At 49.7% G+C, this 26,194-nt stretch overlaps 2 protein-coding genes across 2 annotated transcripts in view; one reads left to right on the top strand and one right to left on the bottom strand.

Annotated features, from left to right (window-relative positions):
* efcc1 (EF-hand and coiled-coil domain containing 1) overlaps positions 1-10,251 on the bottom strand; it is a 77,117-nt gene extending 66,866 nt beyond the window's left edge. Inside the window, exons 1-2 of the mRNA XM_064967365.1 lie at positions 9,320-10,251; positions 8,548-9,077 (exon numbers count right to left, since the gene is read on the bottom strand). Of these exons, the coding sequence (XP_064823437.1) occupies positions 8,548-9,077; positions 9,320-10,018 (1,229 nt within the window). The 5' untranslated portion in view covers positions 10,019-10,251. The remainder of the gene's footprint in view (positions 1-8,547; positions 9,078-9,319) is intronic.
* A 111-nt stretch (positions 10,252-10,362) lies between these two features.
* The window catches only part of cfap92 (cilia and flagella associated protein 92 (putative)), a 213,822-nt gene continuing 197,990 nt past the window's right edge, over positions 10,363-26,194 (top strand). The window contains exon 1 of the mRNA XM_064967364.1: positions 10,363-11,943. Within this exon, the coding sequence (XP_064823436.1) occupies positions 11,631-11,943 (313 nt within the window). The 5' untranslated portion in view covers positions 10,363-11,630. The remainder of the gene's footprint in view (positions 11,944-26,194) is intronic.

Here is a 26,194-nt window from a genome sequence, read left to right on the forward strand (position 1 = left end):
ACCACCACACTGGACTGCTATAGGGGCAACCCCACCACCACTACACCAGACTCCTATAGAGGACACCCCAACACCTCAACACCAGACTCCTATAGAGGAAACTCCACCACCACTACACCAGACTCCTATAGAGGCCACCCCACCACCACTACTCCAGACTACTATAGAGGCCACCTCATCACCTCTACACCAGACTCCTATAGAGGCCACCCCACCACCACTACTCCAGACTACTATAGAGGCCACCCCACCACCACTACTCCAGACTACTATAGAGGCCACCCCACCACCACTACTCCAGACTACTATAGAGGACACCCCACCACCTCTACACCAGAATCCTATAGAGGAAACTCCACCACCACTACACCAGACTCCTATAGAGGCCACCACATCAGCTCTACACCAGACTCCTATAGAGGCCACCCCACCACCACTACTCCAGACTACTATAGAGGCCACCTCATCACCTCTACACCAGACTCCTATAGAGGCCACCCCACCACCACTACTCCAGACTACTATAGAGGCCACCCCACCACCACTACTCCAGACTACTATAGAGGCCACCCCACCACCACTACACCAGACTCCTATAGAGGCCACCCCATCACCTCTACACCAGACTCCTATAGAGGACACTCCACCACCACCCCACCACCACTACTCCAGACTACTATAGAGGCCACCCCACCACCACTACTCCAGACTACTATAGAGGCCACCCCATCACCTCTACACCAGACTCCTATAGAGGACACTCCACCACCACCCCACCACCACTACTCCAGACTACTATAGAGGCCACCCCACCACCACTACTCCAGACTCCTATAGAGGCCACCCCACCACCACTACTCCAGACTACTATAGAGGCCACCCCACCACCACTACTCCAGACTACTATAGAGGCCACCCCACCACCACTACACCAGACTCCTATAGAGGCCACCCCACCACCACTACTCCAGACTACTATAGAGGCCACCCCACCACCACTACACCAGACTACTATAGAGGCCACCCCACCACCACTACTCCAGACTACTATAGAGGCCACCCCATCACCTCTACACCAGACTCCTATAGAGGACACTCCACCACCACCCCACCACCACTACTCCAGACTACTATAGAGGCCACCCCACCACCACTACTCCAGACTACTATAGAGGCCACCCCATCACCTCTACACCAGACTCCTATAGAGGACACTACACCACCACCCCACCACCACTACTCCAGTCTACTATAGAGGCCACCCCACCACCACTACTCCAGACTCCTATAGAGGCCACCCCAACACCACTACTCCAGACTACTATAGAGGCCACCCCACCACCACTACTCCAGACTACTATAGAGGCCACCCCACCACCACTACTCCAGACTACTATAGAGGCCACCCCACCACCACTACTCCAGACTACTATAGAGGCCACCCCACCACCACTACTCCAGACTACTATAGAGGCCACCCCACCACCACTACTCCAGACTCCTATAGAGGCCACCCCACCACCACTACTCCAGACTACTATAGAGGCCACCCCACCACCACTACTCCAGACTACTATAGAGGCCACCCCACCACCACTACTCCAGACTACTATAGAGGCCACCCCACCACCACTACTCCAGACTACTATAGAGGCCACCCCACCACCACTACTCCAGACTACTATAGAGGCCACCCCACCACCACTACACCAGACTCCTATAGAGCCACCCCTTCACCTCTACACCAGACTCCTATAGAGGACACTCCACCACCACCCCACCACCACTACTCCAGACTACTATAGAGGCCACCCCACCACCACTACTCCAGACTACTATAGAGGCCACCCCATCACCTCTACACCAGACTCCAATAGAGGCCACAACACCACCACCCCTCCACCTCTACACCAGACTACTATAGAGGCCACCCCACTCTCACCCCTCCACCAGCCTCCTATAGAGGCTATCCCAACACCACTACACCAGACTCCTATAGAGGCTACCCCAACACCACTACACCAGACTCCTATAGAGGCTACCCCAACACCACTACACCAGACTCCAATAGAGGCCACAACACCACCACCCCTCCACCTCTACACCAGACTCCTATAGAGACCACCCCACCCTCACCCCTCCACCAGCCTCCTATAGAGGCTACCCCAACACCACTACACCAGACTCCAATAGAGGCCACCACACCAGCGCTTCAGCAGACTCATATAGAGGCCACCCCAACACCACTACACCAAACTCCTATAGAGGCCACCCCACCACCACCCCTCCACCTCTAAACCAGACTCCTATAGGGTCTACCCCAACACCACTACACCAAACTCCTATAGAGGCTACCCCAACACCACTACACCAAACTCCTATAGAGGCTACCCCAACACCACTACACCAGACTCCGATAGAGGCCACCACACCACCACCCCTCCACCTCTACACCAGACTCCTGTAGAGACTACCCAAACACCACTACACCAGACTCCTATAGGGCCACCCCACCACCACTACACCAGACTCCTATAGAGGCCACCCCACCACAACTACACCAGACTCCTATTGACACCACACCACCACTACACCAGAATCCTATAGAGGCTACCCCACCACCACTACACCAGACTCCTATAGCGGCCACCCCACCCCCACCACACTGGACTGCTATAGGAGCCACCCCACCACCACGACACCAGAATCCTATAGAGGACACCGCACCACCACTACACCAACACGACACCAGACTCCTATAGAGGACACCCCACCACCTCTACACCAGACTCCTAAAGAGGCCACCCCAACACCACAACACCAGACTCCTATAGAGGCCACCCCACCACCACCCCACCCCCAGACTCCTATAGAGGCTATCCCAACACCACTACACCAGACTCCTATACAGGCTACCCCAACACCACGACACTAGACTCCTATAGAGGCTACCCCAACACCACTACACTAGACTCCTATAGAGGCTACTCCAACACCACTACACCAGACTCCTATAGAGGCTACTCAAACACCACTACACCAGACTCCTATAGAGACCACCCCACCACCACCCCTCCACCTCTACACCAGACTCCTATAGAGGGTACCCCAACACCACTACACCAGACTCCTATAGAGGCCACCCCACCACAACCACTATACCAGACTCCTATAGAGGCTACCCCAACACCAATACACCAGACTCCTATAGAGGACACCCCACCACCTATACACCAGACTCCTATAGAGGCCACCCCAACACCACTACACTAGACTCCTATAGAGGCTATCCCAACACCACTACACCAGACTCCTATAGAGGCTACCCCAACAACACTACACCAGACTCCTATAGAGGCTACCCCAAAACCACTACACCAGACTCCTATAGAAGGCACCCCACCACCACCACACTGGACTGCTATAGGGGCAACCCCACCACCACTACACCAGACTCCTACAGAGGACACCCCAACACCAGACTCCTATAGAGGCCACCCCACCACCTCTACACCAGACTCCTATAGAGGGTACCCCAACACCTCTACACCAGACTCCTATAGAGGCCACCCCACCACCACTATACCAGACTCCTATAGAGGCTACCCCAACACCAATACACCAGACTCCTATAGAGGACACCCCACCACCACTACACCAGACTCCTATAGAGGACACCCCAACACCTCTACACCAGACTCTTATAGAGGCCACCCCACCACCTCTACACCAGACTCCTATAGAGGGTACCCCAACACCTCTACACCAGACTCCTATAGAGGCCACCCCACCACCACTATACCAGACTCCTATAGAGGCTACCCCAACACCAATACACCAGACTCCTATAGAGGACACCCCACCACCACTACACCAGACTCCTATAGAGACCACCCCACCCTCACCCCTCCACCAGCCTCCTATAGAGGCTATCCCAACACCACTACACCAGACTCCTATAGAGGCTACCCCAACACCACTACACCAGACTCCTATAGAGGCTACCCCAACACAACTACACCAGACTCCAATAGAGGCCACAACACCACCACCCCTCCACCTCTACACCAGACTCCTATAGAGGCCACCCCACCCTCACCCCTCCACCAGCCTCCTATAGAGGCTACCCCAACACCACTACACCAGACTCCAATAGAGGCCACCCCACCACCACCCCTCCACCTCTACACCAGACTCCTGTAGGGTCTACCCCAACACCTCTACACCAGACTCCTATAGAGACCACCCAACCACCACCACTACACCAGACTCCAATAGAGGCCACCCCACCACCACCCCTCCACCTCTACACCAGACTCCTATAGGGTCTACCCCAACACCACTACACCAAACTCCAATAGAGGCTACCCCAATACCTCTACACCAGACTCTTGTAGAGACCACCCCACCACCACCACTACACCAGACTCCTATAGGGGCCACCCCACCACCACTACACCAGACTCGTATAGGGGCCACCCCACCACCACCACAACACCACTACACCAGACTCGTAGAGAGGCCACCCTACCACCACAAAACTAGACTCCAATAGAGGCCACCACATGAGCACTTCAGAAGACTCCTATAGAGGCCACCTCAACACCACCCCTCCACCTCTACACCAGACTCCTATAGAGGGTACCCCAACACCACTACACCAGACTCCTATAGAGGCCACCCCACCACAACCACTATACCAGACTCCTATAGAGGCTACCCCAACACCAATACACCAGACTCCTATAGAGGCCACCTCACCACCACCCCTCCACCTCTACACCAGACTCCTATAGAGGGTACCCCAACACCACTACACCAGACTCCTATAGAGGCCACCCCACCACAACCACTATACCAGACTCCTATAGAGGCTACCCCAACACCAATACACCAGACTCCTATAGATGCCACCCCAACACCACTACACTAGACTCCTATAGAGGCTATCCCAACACCACTACACCAGACTCCTATAGAGGCTACCCCAACAACACTACACCAGACTCCTATAGAGGCTACCCCAAAACCACTACACCAGACTCCTATAGAGGCCACCCCACCACAACCACTATACCAGACTCCTATAGAGGCTACCCCAACACCAATACACCAGACTCCTATAGAGGACACCCCACCACCTATACACCAGACTCCTATAGATGCCACCCCAACACCACTACACTAGACTCCTATAGAGGCTATCCCAACACCACTACACCAGACTCCTATAGAGGCTACCCCAACAACACTACACCAGACTCCTATAGAGGCTACCCCAAAACCACTACACCAGACTCCTATAGAAGGCACCCAACCACCACCACACTGGACTGCTATAGGGGCAACCCCACCACCACTACACCAGACTCCTATAGAGGCTATCCCACCACAACCACTATACCAGACTCCTATAGAGGACACCCCACCACCACTACACCAGACTCCTATAGAGGACACCCCAACACCTCTACACCAGACTCCTATAGAGGCCACCCCACCACCTCTACACCAGACTCCTATAGAGGACACTCCACCACCACTACACCAGACTCCTATAGAGGCTACACCACCACCACTACACCAGACTCCTATAGAAGGCACCCAACCACCACCACACTGGACTGCTATAGGGGCAACCCCACCACCACTACACCAGACTCCTATAGAGGCCACCCCACCACAACCACTATACCAGACTCCTATAGAGGACACCCCAACACCTCTACACCAGACTCCTATAGAGGCCACCCCACCACCTCTACACCAGACTCCTATAGAGGACACTCCACCACCACTACACCAGACTCCTATAGAGGCTACCCCAAAACCACTACACCAGACTCCTATAGAAGGCACCCAACCACCACCACACTGGACTGCTATAGGGGCAACCCCACCACCACTACACCAGACTCCTATAGAGGCCACCCCACCACAACCACTATACCAGACTCCTATAGAGGACACCCCACCACCACTACACCAGACTCCTATAGAGGACACCCCAACACCTCTACACCAGACTCCTATAGAGGCCACCCCACCACCTCTACACCAGACTCCTATAGAGGACACTCCACCACCACTACACCAGACTCCTATAGAGGCCACACCACCACCACTACACCAGACTCCTATAGAGGCCACCCCATCACCTCTACACCAGACTCCTATAGAGGCCACCCCACCACCACTACTCCAGACTACTATAGAGGCCACCCCACCACCACTACTCCAGACTACTATAGAGGCCACCCCACCACCACTACTCCAGACTACTATAGAGGCCACCCCACCACCACTACACCAGACTCCTATAGAGGCCACCCCACCACCACTACTCCAGACTACTATAGAGGCCACCCCATCACCTCTACACCAGACTCCTATAGAGGACACTCCACCACCACCCCACCACCACTACTCCAGACTACTATAGAGGCCACCCCACCACCACTACTCCAGACTACTATAGAGGCCACCCCATCACCTCTACACCAGACTCCTATAGAGGACACTCCACCACCACCCCAACACCACTACTCCAGACTACTATAGAGGCCACCCCACCACCACTACTCCAGACTACTATAGAGGCCACCCCACCACCTCTACACCAGACTCCTATAGAGGCCACCCCACCACCACTACTCCAGACTCCTATAGAGGACACTCCACCACCACTACTCCAGACTACTATAGAGGCCACCCCACCACCACTACTCCAGACTACTATAGAGGCCACCCCATCACCTCTACACCAGACTCCTATAGAGGCCACCCCACCACCACTACTCCAGACTACTATAGAGGCCACCCCACCACCACTACTCCAGACTACTATAGAGGCCACCCCACCACCACTACTCCAGACTACTATAGAGGCCACCCCACCACCACTACACCAGACTCCTATAGAGGCCACCCCACCACCACTACTCCAGACTACTATAGAGGCCACCCCATCACCTCTACACCAGACTCCTATAGAGGACACTCCACCACCACTACTCCAGACTACTATAGAGGCCACCCCATCACCTCTACACCAGACTCCTATAGAGGACACTCCACCACCACCCCACCACCACTACTCCAGACTACTATAGAGGCCACCCCACCACCACTACTCCAGACTACTATAGAGGCCACCCCATCACCTCTACACCAGACTCCTATAGAGGACACTCCACCACCACCCCAACACCACTACTCCAGACTACTATAGAGGCCACCCCACCACCACTACTCCAGACTACTATAGAGGCCACCCCACCACCTCTACACCAGACTCCTATAGAGGCCACCCCACCACCACTACTCCAGACTCCTATAGAGGACACTCCACCACCACTACTCCAGACTACTATAGAGGCCACCCCACCACCACTACTCCAGACTACTATAGAGGCCACCCCATCACCTCTACACCAGACTCCTATAGAGGCCACCCCACCACCACTACTCCAGACTACTATAGAGGCCACCCCACCACCACTACTCCAGACTACTATAGAGGCCACCCCACCACCACTACTCCAGACTACTATAGAGGCCACCCCACCACCACTACACCAGACTCCTATAGAGGCCACCCCACCACCACTACTCCAGACTACTATAGAGGCCACCCCATCACCTCTACACCAGACTCCTATAGAGGCCACCTCATCACCTCTACACCAGACTCCTATAGAGGCCACCCCACCACCACTACTCCAGACTACTATAGAGGCCACCCCACCACCACTACTCCAGACTACTATAGAGGCCACCCCACCACCTCTACACCAGACTACTATAGAGGCCACCCCACCACCACTACACCAGACTTCTATAGAGGCCACCCCACCACCACTACTCCAGACTACTATAGAGGCCACCCCATCACCTCTACACCAGACTCCTATAGAGGACACTCCACCACCACTACTCCAGACTACTATAGAGGCCACCCCACCACCACTACACCAGACTACTATAGAGGCCACCCCACCACCACTACTCCAGACTACTATAGAGGCCACCCCATCACCTCTACACCAGACTCCTATAGAGGACACTCCACCACCACCCCACCACCACTACTCCAGACTACTATAGAGGCCACCCCATCACCTCTACACCAGACTACTATAGAGGCCACCCCACCACCACTACTCCAGACTACTATAGAGGCCACCCCACCACCACTACACCAGACTACTATAGAGGCCACCCCACCACCACTACACCAGACTACTATAGAGGCCACCCCACCACCACTACTCCAGACTACTATAGAGGCCACCCCATCACCTCTACACCAGACTACTATAGAGGCCACCCCACCACCACTACTCCAGACTACTATAGAGGCCACCCCATCACCTCTACACCAGACTACTATAGAGGCCACCCCACCACCACTACTCCAGACTACTATAGAGGCCACCCCACCACCACTACACCAGACTCATGCACCTAGGTAGAACTAGACCTATAGTAGAGGAATAACATGTAGAGTATCTGAAGCTTTTTTCCTGAATGTACAGTCGTGTTAACCTGTAGTAGAGGATCTCCTGCTCCAGCTGCTGGATGTGTCTCTGTAGGACTGGTACTCTGCTGGCTTTAGCCTCCAGCTCTTTGACCTTCCCCATTCCACTGACCAGCGTCTGACGGGCATCCTCCACCTTCCTCCTCATGTCCCCCTGCTCCACCTGCAGTGCCCTGTTACACCCCTCTAACTCCGACACTGCCTCCCGCGATGATCTCAGCTCTTGCTCCAGCTTTTTATTAAACAGAATGGCCTCCTCCACCTGCCCATTTCGAGAGCTGTGGATCGGGTCAATCTCATGGAGGAGGCTCCGCAGGCTCGTATACTGGCTACTGGTCTTCAGGCTAGAGTACTGGCTGGGGTCATGCTGGCTGCTGGGATTGCTGCTGTGGGTCGTCTTGATGTGGCTGAGGTTGTGGGTCTTGGTGTTCCCATGGCAGTTGTTGCTGCTGTGGGTCGTCCTGACAGATAGTTTGTGATGAGCGATGAAGCAGCCGCCCTCTGATTCGTGTTTGGAGTGGCTCTTCAACAGTCCTACCTGGGAGGGGACAGACAGACAACAGTAGGCTATGGCCAGTTCAGTGGTGGGGGGATAATAGCCTGCTAAAACATAGCTTTTCCAATGCCAACTTTCCCATAAACATATTCATTTGAAAGTGTCAGTGTCTCTATTCTAAAACTTCATGATCCTTTACAGGGCTATGTTTTGTTACAGACTCAAAGCCTCCCATCAACACATAATAATAACAATACCACTGATGCCCATCTGGATACCCTTACCTGTAGTGCCAGGGAGCGGGCATCACTGCTCTGTAGAGCCGCCCTCATATCCTCCACCAGCTCCCTAAGACTGGCATTCTCATCCTGTAGTTTAGTTACACTTTCCTCTGCTTCCTCCAGAGCCACAATCTCCTCGTAACACTCCCGGGTGCAGGAGGCGCGCAGCTGCCGACAGCCCGGCAAATGTCTATCTGAGTTCGGTGACGATCCCCGGCTCACTCTTCCACCCGTCCCCAGAGATAGCATCTTCTTTCGCCGCCTCAGAGGGATCCTCAGGCGGATCTGAGTCTCTATATGCTCGCTATCTTTCCCGACCAGTAACCTCCCGTTCTCATACTGGGACCCAGCCTTGGTGCTGAAGTATCCGCAGAGTTTAGCGTGGAACTGCCTGAAGGTAAACTCACTGGGCAGATTATCCAGGACCCCCACACACTCCTCCGACTCAGAGTCTTTGTTCAACCCCAAGATCTCACACAGAATATTAAAGTCCTCCATGGATATCTTTCCATCTCCTGTACAGTCCATGTGGTGGAAGATCTCCTGCAGATACTGGTCCAGTCCGGTCGCCAGAACTATAATTTCGTTCTCTACTCCCCGATCCAGTCCGTAGTGGTAAGCCAGGGTACTCGCTATCCATTGTGTCCTGCGGGCGGGTCGGCCGTACAGATTACAACTATCTTTAACCAATATTTTATCCATTATTTTCAAATCAGTACAAATCCATTGATGAGAAGCAAACAAGTTGTGTATCAGTGATCATGTTGTAGCATCCTGTGTCCTATGTTCTCTTTTCCGTGACTGAATAAAAGTGTATTTCTGCAGAGGAGCTCTCTGTGCGCGCAGGGCGTTTCTTTGAAGCGAGTTTTGGCTCAGCCCCTCAACACATATAAACTGGGGCGACATTTGAAATGGTTTCCTCGAAAGTAGAGAAAGAAAATGTATGCTTTCACTTTTACATCTTTCTAACGCAGGCTAGCCTACATTACACTATACTACAGTAAGAGTAGAACATATCATATTTTATAGAATAGAAAGCTAAATGAAATAAAATAATGGGATAGAATACAATACAATGTGCAATATCATATTGCGACCTGATAATAACGGTCCTGACGTAGCTTATTTGAAACAATAGGGTTTAAACCAATCAACTGCTGTTCTATTGAGTTAGACCAGTTGATTGGCAGTTGGGACTGATGTCTGGTCGACCAACAGATATCAATACGGCTTCATTGTTCTGTAGTTGAGTCCGTGAAGGGGGTAATGGTTGAAAAGCCGAGGTGGTATTCATGCACGAAACAAAATATTGAATGATTTAAAGATTTTGTTATACTAGTTTCTAACAGGTTGAAAAAAGTAAATGCTGAAAATAATGACCGTCTTAAATTACTAAAATATTGTGTGGGTTGTTTGTATTTTTTGTAAAAACATTGTTCGTTTTAGCATCAGAATAGTCTACAATCTTTTATCTAGTTCATAATTATCAGGATAATAGCAATGCTTGATTCTTCTAATCTAATCGGGCTTTCAAAGTTTCAGTTCGTTCCGGATTGGCCATTGTGATAAATAATATCCATTTATTATGATATATTATGATGTCACAATGTAACTTTCACTCACCGCAACATTGTTACAAACAACTTGTGACACTGGCGATTGTAACGTTATCACGTTGTTGTCGCAACACTGGTTGCTAAGGTGACGTAAACAGTTCATGTGACATCCTACCGCATTTGATGTTAATCCGTCAAAGATGAAACCGTGATTCTACGTAATTATGAAAATAATTAGGCTATATACCATGTATCAGTGATGATATTGGTAAAAGATTTAAGGGACACAAACTGAAATAGCTGCCGAACTGCACCTCCAGTCTACCAAAGAGCTAAGGAATATTTCGTGTAGTGGTAAGTAGGAAGGTGATTCACAGAAAAGTTCAGATGATGTGAAAATGATGTGCCTGAAGGATCGCTAGGATCACCAACCCACACAGGCAAGCAGGACAGTAAACGGTAGGCTTGCGCATTGTGAATTATGATTTTAAAAGTTACATAATAATGTAGAGCTGTATCTTGTATTGTTGTATGCGTAGCATTTACTCATTGTTGTTAGGAGTGTAGAGCATGACATTTGTTATTTTAAGAATAAAATAATGAACATTTACTTTGTTTGGCTGCAACGTAATTGATTATATTTATTTATACTTATTTTTGACGAAGTTAGAAATAACAATGTTTTTTCCCTTGGCAGGCCTGTTATTCAGTCAGTAACGTTACATTGTCTATTAACCAGAAAAAGCTGTGACTGAACCATGGAGTCCAGCTCGCTGTGTGAGGAACCAGACTCCAAGAGCTCTCTACCCTGTCCCTCTCCACCAGACTCTGATTTGGGGGAGGACACAGAGACAGAAGGGTGTGGGAGAGACAGGGACAGGGAGGACATGTTCCCAGGGGGACAAGAACATAGAGACCAGGACAGGTCATATTCGGAGTCCAGCTCACCTGTGGATGTCATCGTTACAACAGACAGCAAAGACATACCCGATGACCTGACCAGTACAAACAGCAAAGATGGCTCCCATGTCGTCAAATGGACTGTCAGCATTGTTCTAGCCATTCCTAAAGGTACACTACCATATGTTGGGACTATACATATTACAACAGGCAAGCACATTATAAATAGAAATGTCAACACAAAATACAGTAGCACCCACAAACACATCGGCAAACAGCAGAATTGCGCAGCATTTGAATTCACAAACATTAATTTTAATAGAAAACAGAGAAGAATGAATGTTAATTATTTATAGTTACTAAAACTATAGCATTCACACAAGAGTCCTTGACATCACCCCTAACTGTCCCCTATATCATAGAGATACATTACCGCTATATGTATATCACCCCTATCTGTCCCCTAACGGTCCCCTATATCATAGAGCTACATTACCCCTATATGTATATCACCCCTATCTGTCCCCTATATCATAGAGATACATTACCGCGATATGTATATCACCCCTATCTGTCCCATAACGGTCCCCTATATCATAGAGCTACATTACCCCTATATGTATATCACCCCTATCTGTCCCCTATATCATAGAGATACATTACCGCTATATGTATATCACCCCTATCTGTCCCCTATATCATAGAGATACATTACCCCTATATGTATATCACCCCTATCTGTCCCCTATATCATAGAGATACATTACCGCGATATGTATATCACCCCTATCTGTCCCCTATATCATAGAGATACATTACCGCGATATGTATATCACCCCTATCTGTCCCCTATATCATAGAGATACATTACCCCTATATGTATATCACCCCTATCTGTCCCCTATATCATAGAGATACATTACCGCTATATGTATATCACCCCTATCTGTCCCCGAACTGTCCCCTATCTGTCCTCTATACCATAGAGCTACATTACCCTCTCTGTACTCTATACCATAGAGCTACATTACCCCTATATGTATATCACCCCTATCTGTCCCCTATCTGTCCCCTATATCATAGAGCTGCATCACCCTATCTGTCCTCTATACCATAGAGCTACATTACCCCTATATGTATATCACCCCTATCTGTCCCCTATCTGTACTCTATACCATAGAGCTACATTACCCTCTCTGTCCTCTATACCATATAGATACATCACCCCATATGTATATCACCCCTATCTGTCCCTATCCGTCCCCTATATCATAGAGCTACATTACCCCTATCTGTCCCCTATACCATGGAGCTAAACTACCCCTATCTGTCCCCTATACCATGGAGATACATCACCCCTCTCTCTCTCCCCTCTGTCCCCTCTCTGTCCTCTATCCCATAGACACATCACACAAATTTGTCCCCTACCTGTCCCCTATTCCATAGAGCTACATTACCCCTATATGTATATCACTCCTATTTGTCCTCTAACTGTCCCCTATCTGTCCTCTATATCATAGAGCTGCATCACCCTATCTGTCCTCTATATCATAGAGCTGCATCACCCTATCTGTCCCCTATATCATAGAGCTGCATCACCCTATCTGTCCTCTATATCATAGAGCTGCATCACCCTATCTGTCCCCTATATCATAGAGCTGCATCACCCTATCTGTCCTCTATATCATAGAGCTGCATCACCCTATCTGTCCCCTATATCATAGAGCTGCATCACCCCTATCTGTCCTCTATACCATTGACCTACATCACCCTCTCTGTTCTCTATACCATAGATCTACATTACACCTATCTGTCCCCTATACCATGGAGCTACATTACCCCTATCTGTCCCCTATACCATGGAGCTAAACTACCCCTATCTGTCCCCTATACCATGGAGCTAAACTACCCCTATCTGTCCCCTATACCATGGAGCTAAACTACCCCTATCTGTCCCCTATACCATGGAGCTAAACTACCCCTATCTGTCCCCTATACCATGGAGCTAAACTACCCCTATCTGTCCCCTGTACCATGGAGCTAAACTACCCCTATCTGTCCCCTATACCATGGAGCTAAACTACCCCTATCTGTCCCCTATACCATGGAGCTAAACTACCCCTATCTGTCCCCTATACCATGGAGCTAAACTACCCCTATCTGTCCCCTATACCATGGAGCTAAACTACCCCTATCTGTCCCCTATACCATGGAGCTAAACTACCCCTATCTGTCCCCTATACCATGGAGCTAAACTACCCCTATCTGTCCCCTGTACCATGGAGCTAAACTACCCCTATCTGTCCCCTATACCATGGAGCTAAACTACCCCTATCTGTCCCCTATACCATGGAGCTAAACTACCCCTATCTGTCCCCTATACCATGGAGCTAAACTACCCCTATCTGTCCCCTATACCATGGAGCTAAACTACCCCTATCTGTCCCCTATACCATGGAGCTAAACTACCCCTATCTGTCCCCTATACCATGGAGCTAAACTACCCCTATCTGTCCCCTATACCATGGAGCTAAACTACCCCTATCTGTCCCCTATACCATGGAGCTAAACTACCCCTATCTGTCCCCTATACCATGGAGCTAAACTACCCCTATCTGTCCCCTATACCATGGAGCTAAACTACCCCTATCTGTCCCCTATACCATGGAGCTAAACTACCCCTATCTGTCCCCTATACCATGGAGCTAAACTACCCCTATCTGTCCCCTATACCATGGAGCTAAACTACCCCTATCTGTCCCCTATACCATGGAGCTAAACTACCCCTATCTGTCCCCTATACCATGGAGCTAAACTACCCCTATCTGTCCCCTGTACCATGGAGCTAAACTACCCCTATCTGTCCCCTATACCATGGAGCTAAACTACCCCTATCTGTCCCCTATACCCAGGAGCTACATTACCCGTATCTGTCCCCTGTACCCAGGAGCTAAACTACCCCTATCTGTCCCCTATACCATGGAGCTAAACTACCCCTATCTGTCCCCTATACCATGGAGCTAAACTACCCCTATCTGTCCCCTATACCATGGAGCTAAACTACCCCTATCTGTCCCCTATACCATGGAGCTAAACTACCCCTATCTGTCCCCTATACCATGGAGCTAAACTACCCCTATCTGTCCCCTATACCATGGAGCTAAACTACCCGTATCTGTCCCCTGTACCATGGAGCTAAACTACCCCTATCTGTCCCCTATACCATGGAGCTAAACTACCCCTATCTGTCCCCTATACCATGGAGCTAAACTACCCCTATCTGTCCCCTATACCATGGAGCTAAACTACCCCTATCTGTCCCCTGTACCATGGAGCTAAACTACCCCTATCTGTCCCCTATACCATGGAGCTAAACTACCCCTATCTGTCCCCTATACCATGGAGCTAAACTACCCCTATCTGTCCCCTATACCATGGAGCTAAACTACCCCTATCTGTCCCCTATACCATGGAGCTAAACTACCCCTATCTGTCCCCTATACCATGGAGCTAAACTACCCCTATCTGTCCCCTATACCATGGAGCTAAACTACCCCTATCTGTCCCCTATACCATGGAGCTAAACTACCCCTATCTGTCCCCTATACCATGGAGCTAAACTACCCCTATCTGTCCCCTATACCATGGAGCTAAACTACCCCTATCTGTCCCCTATACCATGGAGCTAAACTACCCCTATCTGTCCCCTATACCATGGAGCTAAACTACCCCTATCTGTCCCCTATACCATGGAGCTAAACTACCCCTATCTGTCCCCTATACCATGGAGCTAAACTACCCCTATCTGTCCCCTATACCATGGAGCTAAACTACCCCTATCTGTCCCCTATACCATGGAGCTAAACTACCCCTATCTGTCCCCTGTACCATGGAGCTAAACTACCCCTATCTGTCCCCTATACCATGGAGCTAAACTACCCCTATCTGTCCCCTATACCCAGGAGCTACATTACCCGTATCTGTCCCCTGTACCCAGGAGCTAAACTACCCCTATCTGTCCCCTATACCATGGAGCTAAACTACCCCTATCTGTCCCCTATACCATGGAGCTAAACTACCCCTATCTGTCCCCTATACCATGGAGCTAAACTACCCCTATCTGTCCCCTATACCATGGAGCTAAACTACCCCTATCTGTCCCCTGTACCATGGAGCTAAACTACCCCTATCTGTCCCCTATACCCAGGAGCTAAACTACCCCTATCTGTCCCCTGTACCCAGGAGCTAAACTACCCCTATCTGTCCCCTATACCATGGAGCTAAACTACCCCTATCTGTCCCCTGTACCCAGGAGCTAAACTACCCCTATCTGTCCCCTATACCATGGAGCTAAACTACCCCTATCTGTCCCCTATACCATGGAGCTAAACTACCCCTATCTGTCCCCTGTACCATGGAGCTAAACTACCCCTATCTGTCCCCTATACCATGGAGCTAAACTACCCCTATCTGTCCCCTATACCATGGAGCTAAACTACCCCTATCTGTCCCCTATACCATGGAGCTAAACTACCCCTATCTGTCCCCTATACCATGGAGCTAAACTACCCCTATCTGTCCCCTATACCATGGAGCTAAACTACCCCTATCTGTCCCCTATACCATGGAGCTAAACTACCCCTATCTGTCCCCTATACCATGGAGCTAAACTACCCCTATCTGTCCCCTATACCCAGGAGCTACATTACCCGTATCTGTCCCCTGTACCCAGGAGCTAAACTACCCCTATCTGTCCCCTATACCATGGAGCTAAACTACCCCTATCTGTCCCCTATACCATGGAGCTGCATCACCCCTATCTGTCCCCTGTACCCAGGAGCTACATTACCCGTATCTGTCCTCTATACAATAGAGCTAAATTACCACGTATGTATATCACCCCTATCTGTCCCCTATATCATAGAGCTGCATCACCCTATCTGTCCTCAATACCATAGAGCTACATTACCCCTATATGTATATCACCCCTATCTGTCCCCTATATCATTGACCTACATCACCCTCTCTGTCCTCTATCCCATAGACACATCACCCCTCTGTCCTCTATCCCATAGACACATCACCCCTCTGTCCTCTATCCCATAGACACATCACACCTCTGTCCTCTATCCCATAGACACATCACCCCTCAGTCCTCTATCCCATGGAGACACATCACTCCTCTGTCCTCTATCCCATATTGACACATCACCCCTCTGTCCTCTCTCTGTCCTCTATCCCATAGGGATACATCACCCCTCTGTCCCCTCTCTGTCCTCTATCCCATAGAGATACATCACCCCTCTGTCCTCTATCCCATAGACACATCACACCTCTGTCCTCTATCCCATAGACACATCACCCCTCAGTCCTCTATCCCATGGAGACACATCACTCCTCTGTCCTCTATCCCATATTGACACATCACCCCTCTGTCCTCTCTCTGTCCTCTATCCCATAGGGATACATCACCCCTCTGTCCCCTCTCTGTCCTCTATCCCATAGAGATACATCACCCCTCTGTCCTCTATCTGTCCTCTATCCCATATTGACACATCACCCCTCTGTCCTCTCTCTGTCCTCTATCCCATATTGACACATCACCCCTCTGTCCTCTCTCTGTCCTCTATCCCATAGACACATCACCCCTATGTCCTCTATCCCATAGAGACACATCACCCCTCTGTCCTCTATCTGTCCTCTATCCCATAGAGATACATCACCCCTATGTCCTCTATCCCATAGAGACACATCACCCCTCTGTCCTCTATCCCATAGATAAACATCACCCCTCTGTCCTCTATCTGTCCTCTATCCCATAGAGATACATCACCCCTCTGTCCTCTATCTGTCCTCTATCCCATAGAGATACATCACCCCTCTGTCCTCTATCTGTCCTCTATCCCATAGAGATACATCACCCCTCTGTCCTCTATCCCATAGAGATACATCACCCCTCTGTCCTCTATCCCATAGAGATACATCACCCCTCTGTCCTCTATCCCATAGAGATACATCACCTCTCTGTCCTCTATCCCATAGAGATACATCACTCCTCTGTCCTCTATCTGTCCTCTATCCCATAGAGATACATCACCCCGCTGTCCTCTATTCCATATAGATACATCACCCCCCTGTCCTCGTTCTGTCCTCTATCCGATAGAGACACATAACCCCTCTGTCCCCTTTCTGTCCTCTATCCCATAGGGATACATCACCCCTCTGTCCTCTCTCTGTCCTCTATCCCATATTGACACATCACCCCTCTGTCCTCTATCCCATAGAGATACATCACCCCTCTGTCCTCTCTCTGTCCTCTATCCCATAGAGATACATCACCCCTCTGTCCTCTCTCTGTCCTCTATCCCATAGAGATACATCACCCCTCTGTCCTCTATCTGTCCTCTATCCCATAGAGATACATCACCCCTCTGTCCTCTCTCTGTCCTCTATCCCACAGAGATACATCACCCCTCTGTCCTCTCTCTGTCCTCTATCCCATAGAGATACATCACCCCTCTGTCCTCTTTCCCATAGCGATACATCACCCCTCTGTCCACTATCCCATCGAGATACATCACCCCTCTGTCCTCTATCTGTCCTCTATCCCATAGAGATACATCACCTCTCTTTCCTCTGTCCCATAGTGATACATCACCCCTCTGTCCTCTATCTGTCCTCTATCCCATATTGACACATCACCCCTCTGTCCTCTATCCCTTAGAGATACATCATCCCTCTGTCCTCTATCCCATAGAGATACATCACCCCTCTGTCCTCTATCCCATATTGACACATCACCCCTCTGTCCTCTATCCCATAGAGATACATCACCCCTCTGTCCTCTCTCTGTCCTCTATCCCATAGAGATACATCACCCCTCTGTCCTCTTTCCCATAGCGATACATCACCCCTCTGTCCACTATCCCATCGAGATACATCACCCCTCTGTCCTCTATCTGTCCTCTATCCCATAGAGATACATCACCTCTCTTTCCTCTGTCCCATAGTGATACATCACCCCTCTGTCCTCTATCTGTCCTCTATCCCATATTGACACATCACCCCTCTGTCCTCTATCCCTTAGAGATACATCATCCCTCTGTCCTCTATCCCATAGAGATACATCACCTCTCTTTCCTCTGTCCCATAGTGATACATCACCCCTCTGTCCTCTATCTGTCCTCTATCCCATATTGACACATCACCCCTCTGTCCTCTATCCCTTAGAGATACATCATCCCTCTGTCCTCTATCCCATAGAGATACATCACCCCTCTGTCCTCTATCCCATATTGACACATCACCCCTCTGTCCTCTATCCCATAGAGATACATCACCCCTCTGTCCTCGTTCTGTCCTCTATCCCATATAGATACATCACCCATCTGTCCTCGTTCTGTCCTCTATCCCATAGAGATACATCACCCCTCTGTCCTCTCTCAGTCCTATATCCCATAGAGATACATCACCCCTCTGTCCTCGTTCTGTCCTCTATCCCATAGAGATACATCACCCCTCTGTCCTCTATCTGTCCTCTATCCCATAGAGATACATCACCCCTCTGTCCTATATCCCATAGAGATACATCACCCCTCTGTCCTCTATCCCATAGAGATACATCACCCCTCTGTCCTCTCTCTGTCCTCTATCCAATAGAGATACATCACCCCTCTGTCCTCTATCCCATAGAGATACATCACCCCTCTGTCCTCTATCCCATAGAGATACTTAACCCCTCTGTCCTCTGTCTGTTCTCTATCCCATAGAGATACATCACCCCTCTGTACTCTGTCTGTCCTCTATCCCATAGAGATCCATCACCCCTCTGTGCTCTATCCCATAGAGATACATCACCCCTCTGTCCTCTCTCTGTCCTCTATCCCATAGAGATACATCACCCCTCTGTCCTCTCTCTGTCCTCTATCCCATAGAGATACATCACCCCTCTGTCCTCTATCTGTCCTCTATCCCATAGAGATACATCACCCCTCTGTCCTCTCTCTGTCCTCTATCCCACAGAGATACATCACCCCTCTGTCCTCTCTCTGTCCTCTATCCCATAGAGATACATCACCCCTCTGTCCTCTATCCCATAGCGATACATCACCCCTCTGTCCACTATCCCATCGAGATACATCACCCCTCTGTCCTCTATCTGTCCTCTATCCCATAGAGATACATCACCTCTCTTTCCTCTGTCCCATAGTGATACATCACCCCTCTGTCCTCTATCTGTCCTCTATCCCATATTGACACATCACCCCTCTGTCCTCTATCCCATAGAGATACATCACCCCTCTGTCCTCTATCCCATAGAGATACATCACCCCTCTGTCCTCTATCCCATATTGACACATCACCCCTCTGTCCTCTATCCCATAGAGATACATCACCCTCTGTCCTCTATCTGTCCTCTATCCCATAGAGATACATCACCCCTCTGTCCTCTATCCCATATAGATACATCACCCATCTGTCCTCGTTCTGTCCTCTATCCCATAGAGATACATCACCCCTCTGTCCTCTCTCAGTCCTATATCCCATAGAGATACATCACCCCTCTGTCCTCTATCCCATAGAGATACATCACCCCTCTGTCCTCTATCCCATATTGACACATCACCCCTCTGTCCTCTATCCCATAGAGATACATCACCCCTCTGTCCTCTATCTGTCCTCTATCCAATAGAGATACATCACCCCTCTGTCCTCTATCCCATAGAGATACATCACCCCTCTGTCCTCTATCCCATAGAGATACATCACCCCTCTGTCCTCTCTCTGTCCTCTATCCAATAGAGATACATCACCCCTCTGTCCTCTATCCCATAGAGATACATCACGCCTCTGTCCTCTATCCCATAGAGATACTTAACCCCTCTGTCCTCTGTCTGTCCTCTATCCCATAGAGATACATCACCCCTCTGTACTCTGTCTGTCCTCTATCCCATAGAGATACATCACCCCTCTGTCCTCTATCTGTCCTCTATCCCATAGAGATACATCACCCCTCTGTCCTCTATCTGTCCTCTATCCCATAGAGATACATCACCCCTCTGTCCTCTATCCCATAGAGATACATCACCCCTCTGTCCTCTATCCCATAGAGATACATCACCCCTCTGTCCTCTATCTGTCCTCTATCCCATAGAGATCCATCACCCCTCTGTGCTCTATCCCATAGAGATACATCACCCCTCTGTCCTCTCTCTGTCCTCTATCCCATAGAGATACATCACCCCTCTGTCCTCTCTCTGTCCTCTATCCCATAGAGATACATCACCCCTCTGTCCTCTATCTGTCCTCTATCCCATAGAGATACATCACCCCTCTGTCCTCTCTCTGTCCTCTATCCCACAGAGATACATCACCCCTCTGTCCTCTATCCCATAGCGATACATCACCCCTCTGTCCACTATCCCATCGAGATACATCACCCCTCTGTCCTCTGTCCTCTATCTGTCCTCTATCCCATAGAGATACATCACCTCTCTTTCCTCTGTCCCATAGTGATACATCACCCCTCTGTCCTCTATCTGTCCTCTATCCCATATTGACACATCACCCCTCTGTCCCCTATCCCATAGAGATACATCACCCCTCTGTCCTCTATCCCATAGAGATACATCACCCCTCTGTCCTCTATCCCATATTGACACATCACCCCTCTGTCCTCTATCCCATAGAGATACATCACCCCTCTGTCCTCTATCCCATATTGACACATCACCCCTCTGTCCTCTATCCCATAGAGATACATCACCCTCTGTCCTCTATCTGTCCTCTATCCCATAGAGATACATCACCCCTCTGTCCTCTATCCCATATAGATACATCACCCATCTGTCCTCTATCTGTCCTCTATCCCATAGAGATACATCACCCCTCTGTCCTCTCTCAGTCCTATATCCCATAGAGATACATCACCCCTCTGTCCTCTATCTGTCCTCTATCCCATAGAGATACATCACCCCTCTGTACTCTATCCCATAGAGATACATCACCCCTCTGTCCTCTATCCCATAGAGATACATCACCCCTCTGTCCTCTCTCTGTCCTCTATCCCATAGAGATACATCACCCCTCTGTCCTCTATCCCATAGAGATACATCACCCCTCTGTCCTCCATCCCATAGAGATACTTAACCCCTCTGTCCTCTGTCTGTCCTCTATCCCATAGAGATACATCACCCCTCTGTCCTCTATCTGTCCTCTATCCCATAGAGATACATCACCCCTCTGTCCTCTATCTGTCCTCTATCCCATAGAGATACATCACCCCTCTGTCCTATATCTGTCCTCTATCCCATAGAGATACATCACCCCTCTGTCCTCTATCCCATAGAGATACATCACCCCTCTGTCCTCTATCCCATAGAGATACATCACCCCTCTGTCCTCTCTCTGTCCTCTATCCCACAGAGATACATCACCCCTCTGTCCTCTATCTGTCCTCTATCCCATAGAGATACATCACCCCTCTGTCCTCTATCCCATAGAGATACATCAACGCTCTGTCCTCTATCTGTCCACTATCCCATAGAGATACATCACCCCTCTGTCCTCTATCCCATAGAGACACATCACCCCTCTGTCCTCTATCTGTCCTCTATCCCATAAGGATACATCACCCCTCTGTCCACTCTCTGTCCTCTATCCCATAGAGATACATCACCCCTCTGTCCTCTATCCCACAGAGATACATCACCCCTCTGTCCTCGTTCTGTCCTCTATCCCATAGAGATACATCACCCCTCTGTCCTCTATCTGTCCTCTATCCCATAGAGATACATCACCCCTCTGTCCTCTATCCCATAGAGATACATCACCCCTCTGTCCTCTCTCTGTCCTCTATCCAATAGAGATACATCACCCCTCTGTCCTCTATCCCATAGAGATACATCACCCCTCTGTCCTCTATCCCATAGAGATACTTAACCCCTCTGTCCTCTGTCTGTCCTCTATCCCATAGAGATACATCACCCCTCTGTACTCTGTATGTCCTCTATCCCATAGAGATACATCACCCCTCTGTCCTCTATCTGTCCTCTATCCCATAGAGATACATCACCCCTCTGTCCTCTATCTGTCCTCTATCCCATAGAGATACATCACCCCTCTGTCCTCTATCCCATATAGATACATCACCCCTCTGTCCTCTATCTGTCCTCTATCCCATAGAGATACATCACCCCTCTGTCCTCTCTCTGTCCTCTATCCCACAGAGATACATCACCCCTCTGTCCTCTCTCTGTCCTCTATCCCATAGAGATACATCACCCCTCTGTCCTCTATCCCATAGCGATACATCACCCCTCTGTCCACTATCCCATCGAGATACATCACCCCTCTGTCCTCTGTCCTCTATCTGTCCTCTATCCCATAGAGATACATCACCCCTCTGTCCTCTATCTGTCCTCTATCCCATATTGACACATCACCCCTCTGTCCTCTATCCCATAGAGATACATCACCCCTCTGTCCTCTATCCCATAGAGATACATCACCCCTCTGTCCTCTATCCCATATTGACACATCACCCCTCTGTCCTCTATCCCATAGAGATACATCACCCATCTGTCCTCTATCTGTCCTCTATCCCATAGAGATACATCACCCCTCTGTCCTCTCTCAGTCCTCTATCCCATAGAGATACATCACCCCTCTGTCCTCTATCCCATAGAGATACATCACCCCTCTGTCCTCTATCCCATATTGACACATCACCCCTCTGTCCTCTATCCCATATAGATACATCACCCATCTGTCCTCTATCTGTCCTCTATCCCATAGAGATACATCACCCCTCTGTCCTCTCTCAGTCCTATATCCCATAGAGATACATCACCCCTCTGTCCTCTATCTGTCCTCTATCCCATAGAGATACATCACCCCTCTGTCCTCTCTCTGTCCTCTATCCCATAGAGATACATCACCCCTCTGTCCTCTATCCCATAGAGATACATCACCCCTCTGTCCTCCATCCCATAGAGATACTTAACCCCTCTGTCCTCTGTCTGTCCTCTATCCCATAGAGATACATCACCCCTCTGTCCTCTATCTGTCCTCTATCCCATAGAGATACATCACCCCTCTGTCCTCTATCTGTCCTCTATCCCATAGAGATACATCACCCCTCTGTCCTCTATCTGTCCTCTATCCCATAGAGATACATCACCCCTCTGTCCTCTATCCCATAGTGATACATCACCCCTCTGTCCTCTATCCCATAGAGATACATCACCCCTCTGTCCTCTCTCTGTCCTCTATCCCACAGAGATACATCACCCCTCTGTCCTCTATCTGTCCTCTATCCCATAGAGATACATCACCCCTCTGTCCTCTATCCCATAGAGATACATCAACGCTCTGTCCTCTATCTGTCCACTATCCCATAGAGATACATCACCCCTCTGTCCTCTATCCCATAGAGACACATCACCCCTCTGTCCTCTATCTGTCCTCTATCCCATAAGGATACATCACCCCTCTGTCCACTCTCTGTCCTCTATCCCATAGAGATACATCACCCCTCTGTCCTCTATCCCACAGAGATACATCACCCCTCTGTCCTCGTTCTGTCCTCTATCCCATAGAGATACATCACCCCTCTGTCCTCTATCTGTCCTCTATCCCATAGAGATACATCACCCCTCTGTCCTCTATCCCATAGAGATACATCACCCCTCTGTCCTCTATCCCATAGAGATACATCACCCCTCTGTCCTCTCTCTGTCCTCTATCCAATAGAGATACATCACCCCTCTGTCCTCTATCCCATAGAGATACATCACCCCTCTGTCCTCTATCCCATAGAGATACTTAACCCCTCTGTCCTCTGTCTGTCCTCTATCCCATAGAGATACATCACCCCTCTGTACTCTGTCTGTCCTCTATCCCATAGAGATACATCACCCCTCTGTCCTCTATCTGTCCTCTATCCCATAGAGATACATCACCCCTCTGTCCTCTATCTGTCCTCTATCCCATATAGATACATCACCCCTCTGTCCTCTATCCCATAGAGATACATCACCCCTCTGTCCTCTATCCCATAGAGATACATCACCCCTCTGTCCTCTATCTGTCCTCTATCCCATAGAGATCCATCACCCCTCTGTGCTCTATCCCATAGAGATACATCACCCCTCTGTCCTCTCTCTGTCCTCTATCCCATAGAGATACAACACCCCTCTGTCCTCTATCTGTCCTCTATCCCATAGAGATACATCACCCCTCGTTCCTCTCTCTGTCCTCTATCCCACAGAGATACATCACCCCTCTGTCCTCTCTCTGTCCTCTATCCCATAGAGATACATCACCCCTCTGTCCTCTATCCCATAGCGATACATCACCCCTCTGTCCACTATCCCATCGAGATACATCACCCCTCTGTCCTCTGTCCTCTATCTGTCCTCTATCCCATAGAGATACATCACCTCTCTTTCCTCTGTCCCATAGTGATACATCACCCCTCTGTCCTCTATCTGTCCTCTATCCCATATTGACACATCACCCCTCTGTCCTCTATCCCATAGAGATACATCACCCCTCTGTCCTCTATCCCATAGAGATACATCACCCCTCTGTCCTCTATCCCATATTGACACATCACCCCTCTGTCCTCTATCCCATAGAGATACATCACCCCTCTGTCCTCTATCCCATATTGACACATCACCCCTCTGTCCTCTATCCCATAGAGATACATCACCCTCTGTCCTCTATCTGTCCTCTATCCCATAGAGATACATCACCCCTCTGTCCTCTATCCCATAGAGATACATCACCCCTCTGTCCTCTATCCCATAGAGATACATCACCCCTCTGTCCTCTATCCCATATTGACACATCACCCCTCTGTCCTCTATCCCATAGAGATACATCACCCCTCTGTCCTCTATCCCATATTGACACATCACCCCTCTGTCCTCTATCCCATAGAGATACATCACCCCTCTGTCCTCTCTCAGTCCTATATCCCATAGAGATACATCACCCCTCTGTCCTCTATCTGTCCTCTATCCCATAGAGATACATCACCCCTCTGTCCTCTATCCCATAGAGATACATCACCCCTCTGTCCTCTATCCCATAGAGATACATCACCCCTCTGTCCTCTCTCTGTCCTCTATCCCATAGAGATACATCACCCCTCTGTCCTCTATCCCATAGAGATACATCACCCCTCTGTCCTCCATCCCATAGAGATACTTAACCCCTCTGTCCTCTGTCTGTCCTCTATCCCATAGAGATACATCACCCCTCTGTCCTCTATCTGTCCTCTATCCCATAGAGATACATAACCCCTCTGTCCTCTATCTGTCCTCTATCCCATAGAGATACATCACCCCTCTGTCCTCTATCTGTCCTCTATCCCATAGAGATACATCACCCCTCTGTCCTCTATCCCATAGAG

This window comes from Oncorhynchus masou, chromosome 6 (genome assembly GCF_036934945.1).
Source record: "Oncorhynchus masou masou isolate Uvic2021 chromosome 6, UVic_Omas_1.1, whole genome shotgun sequence".
Classification (NCBI taxonomy): Eukaryota; Metazoa; Chordata; class Actinopteri; order Salmoniformes; family Salmonidae; genus Oncorhynchus; species Oncorhynchus masou.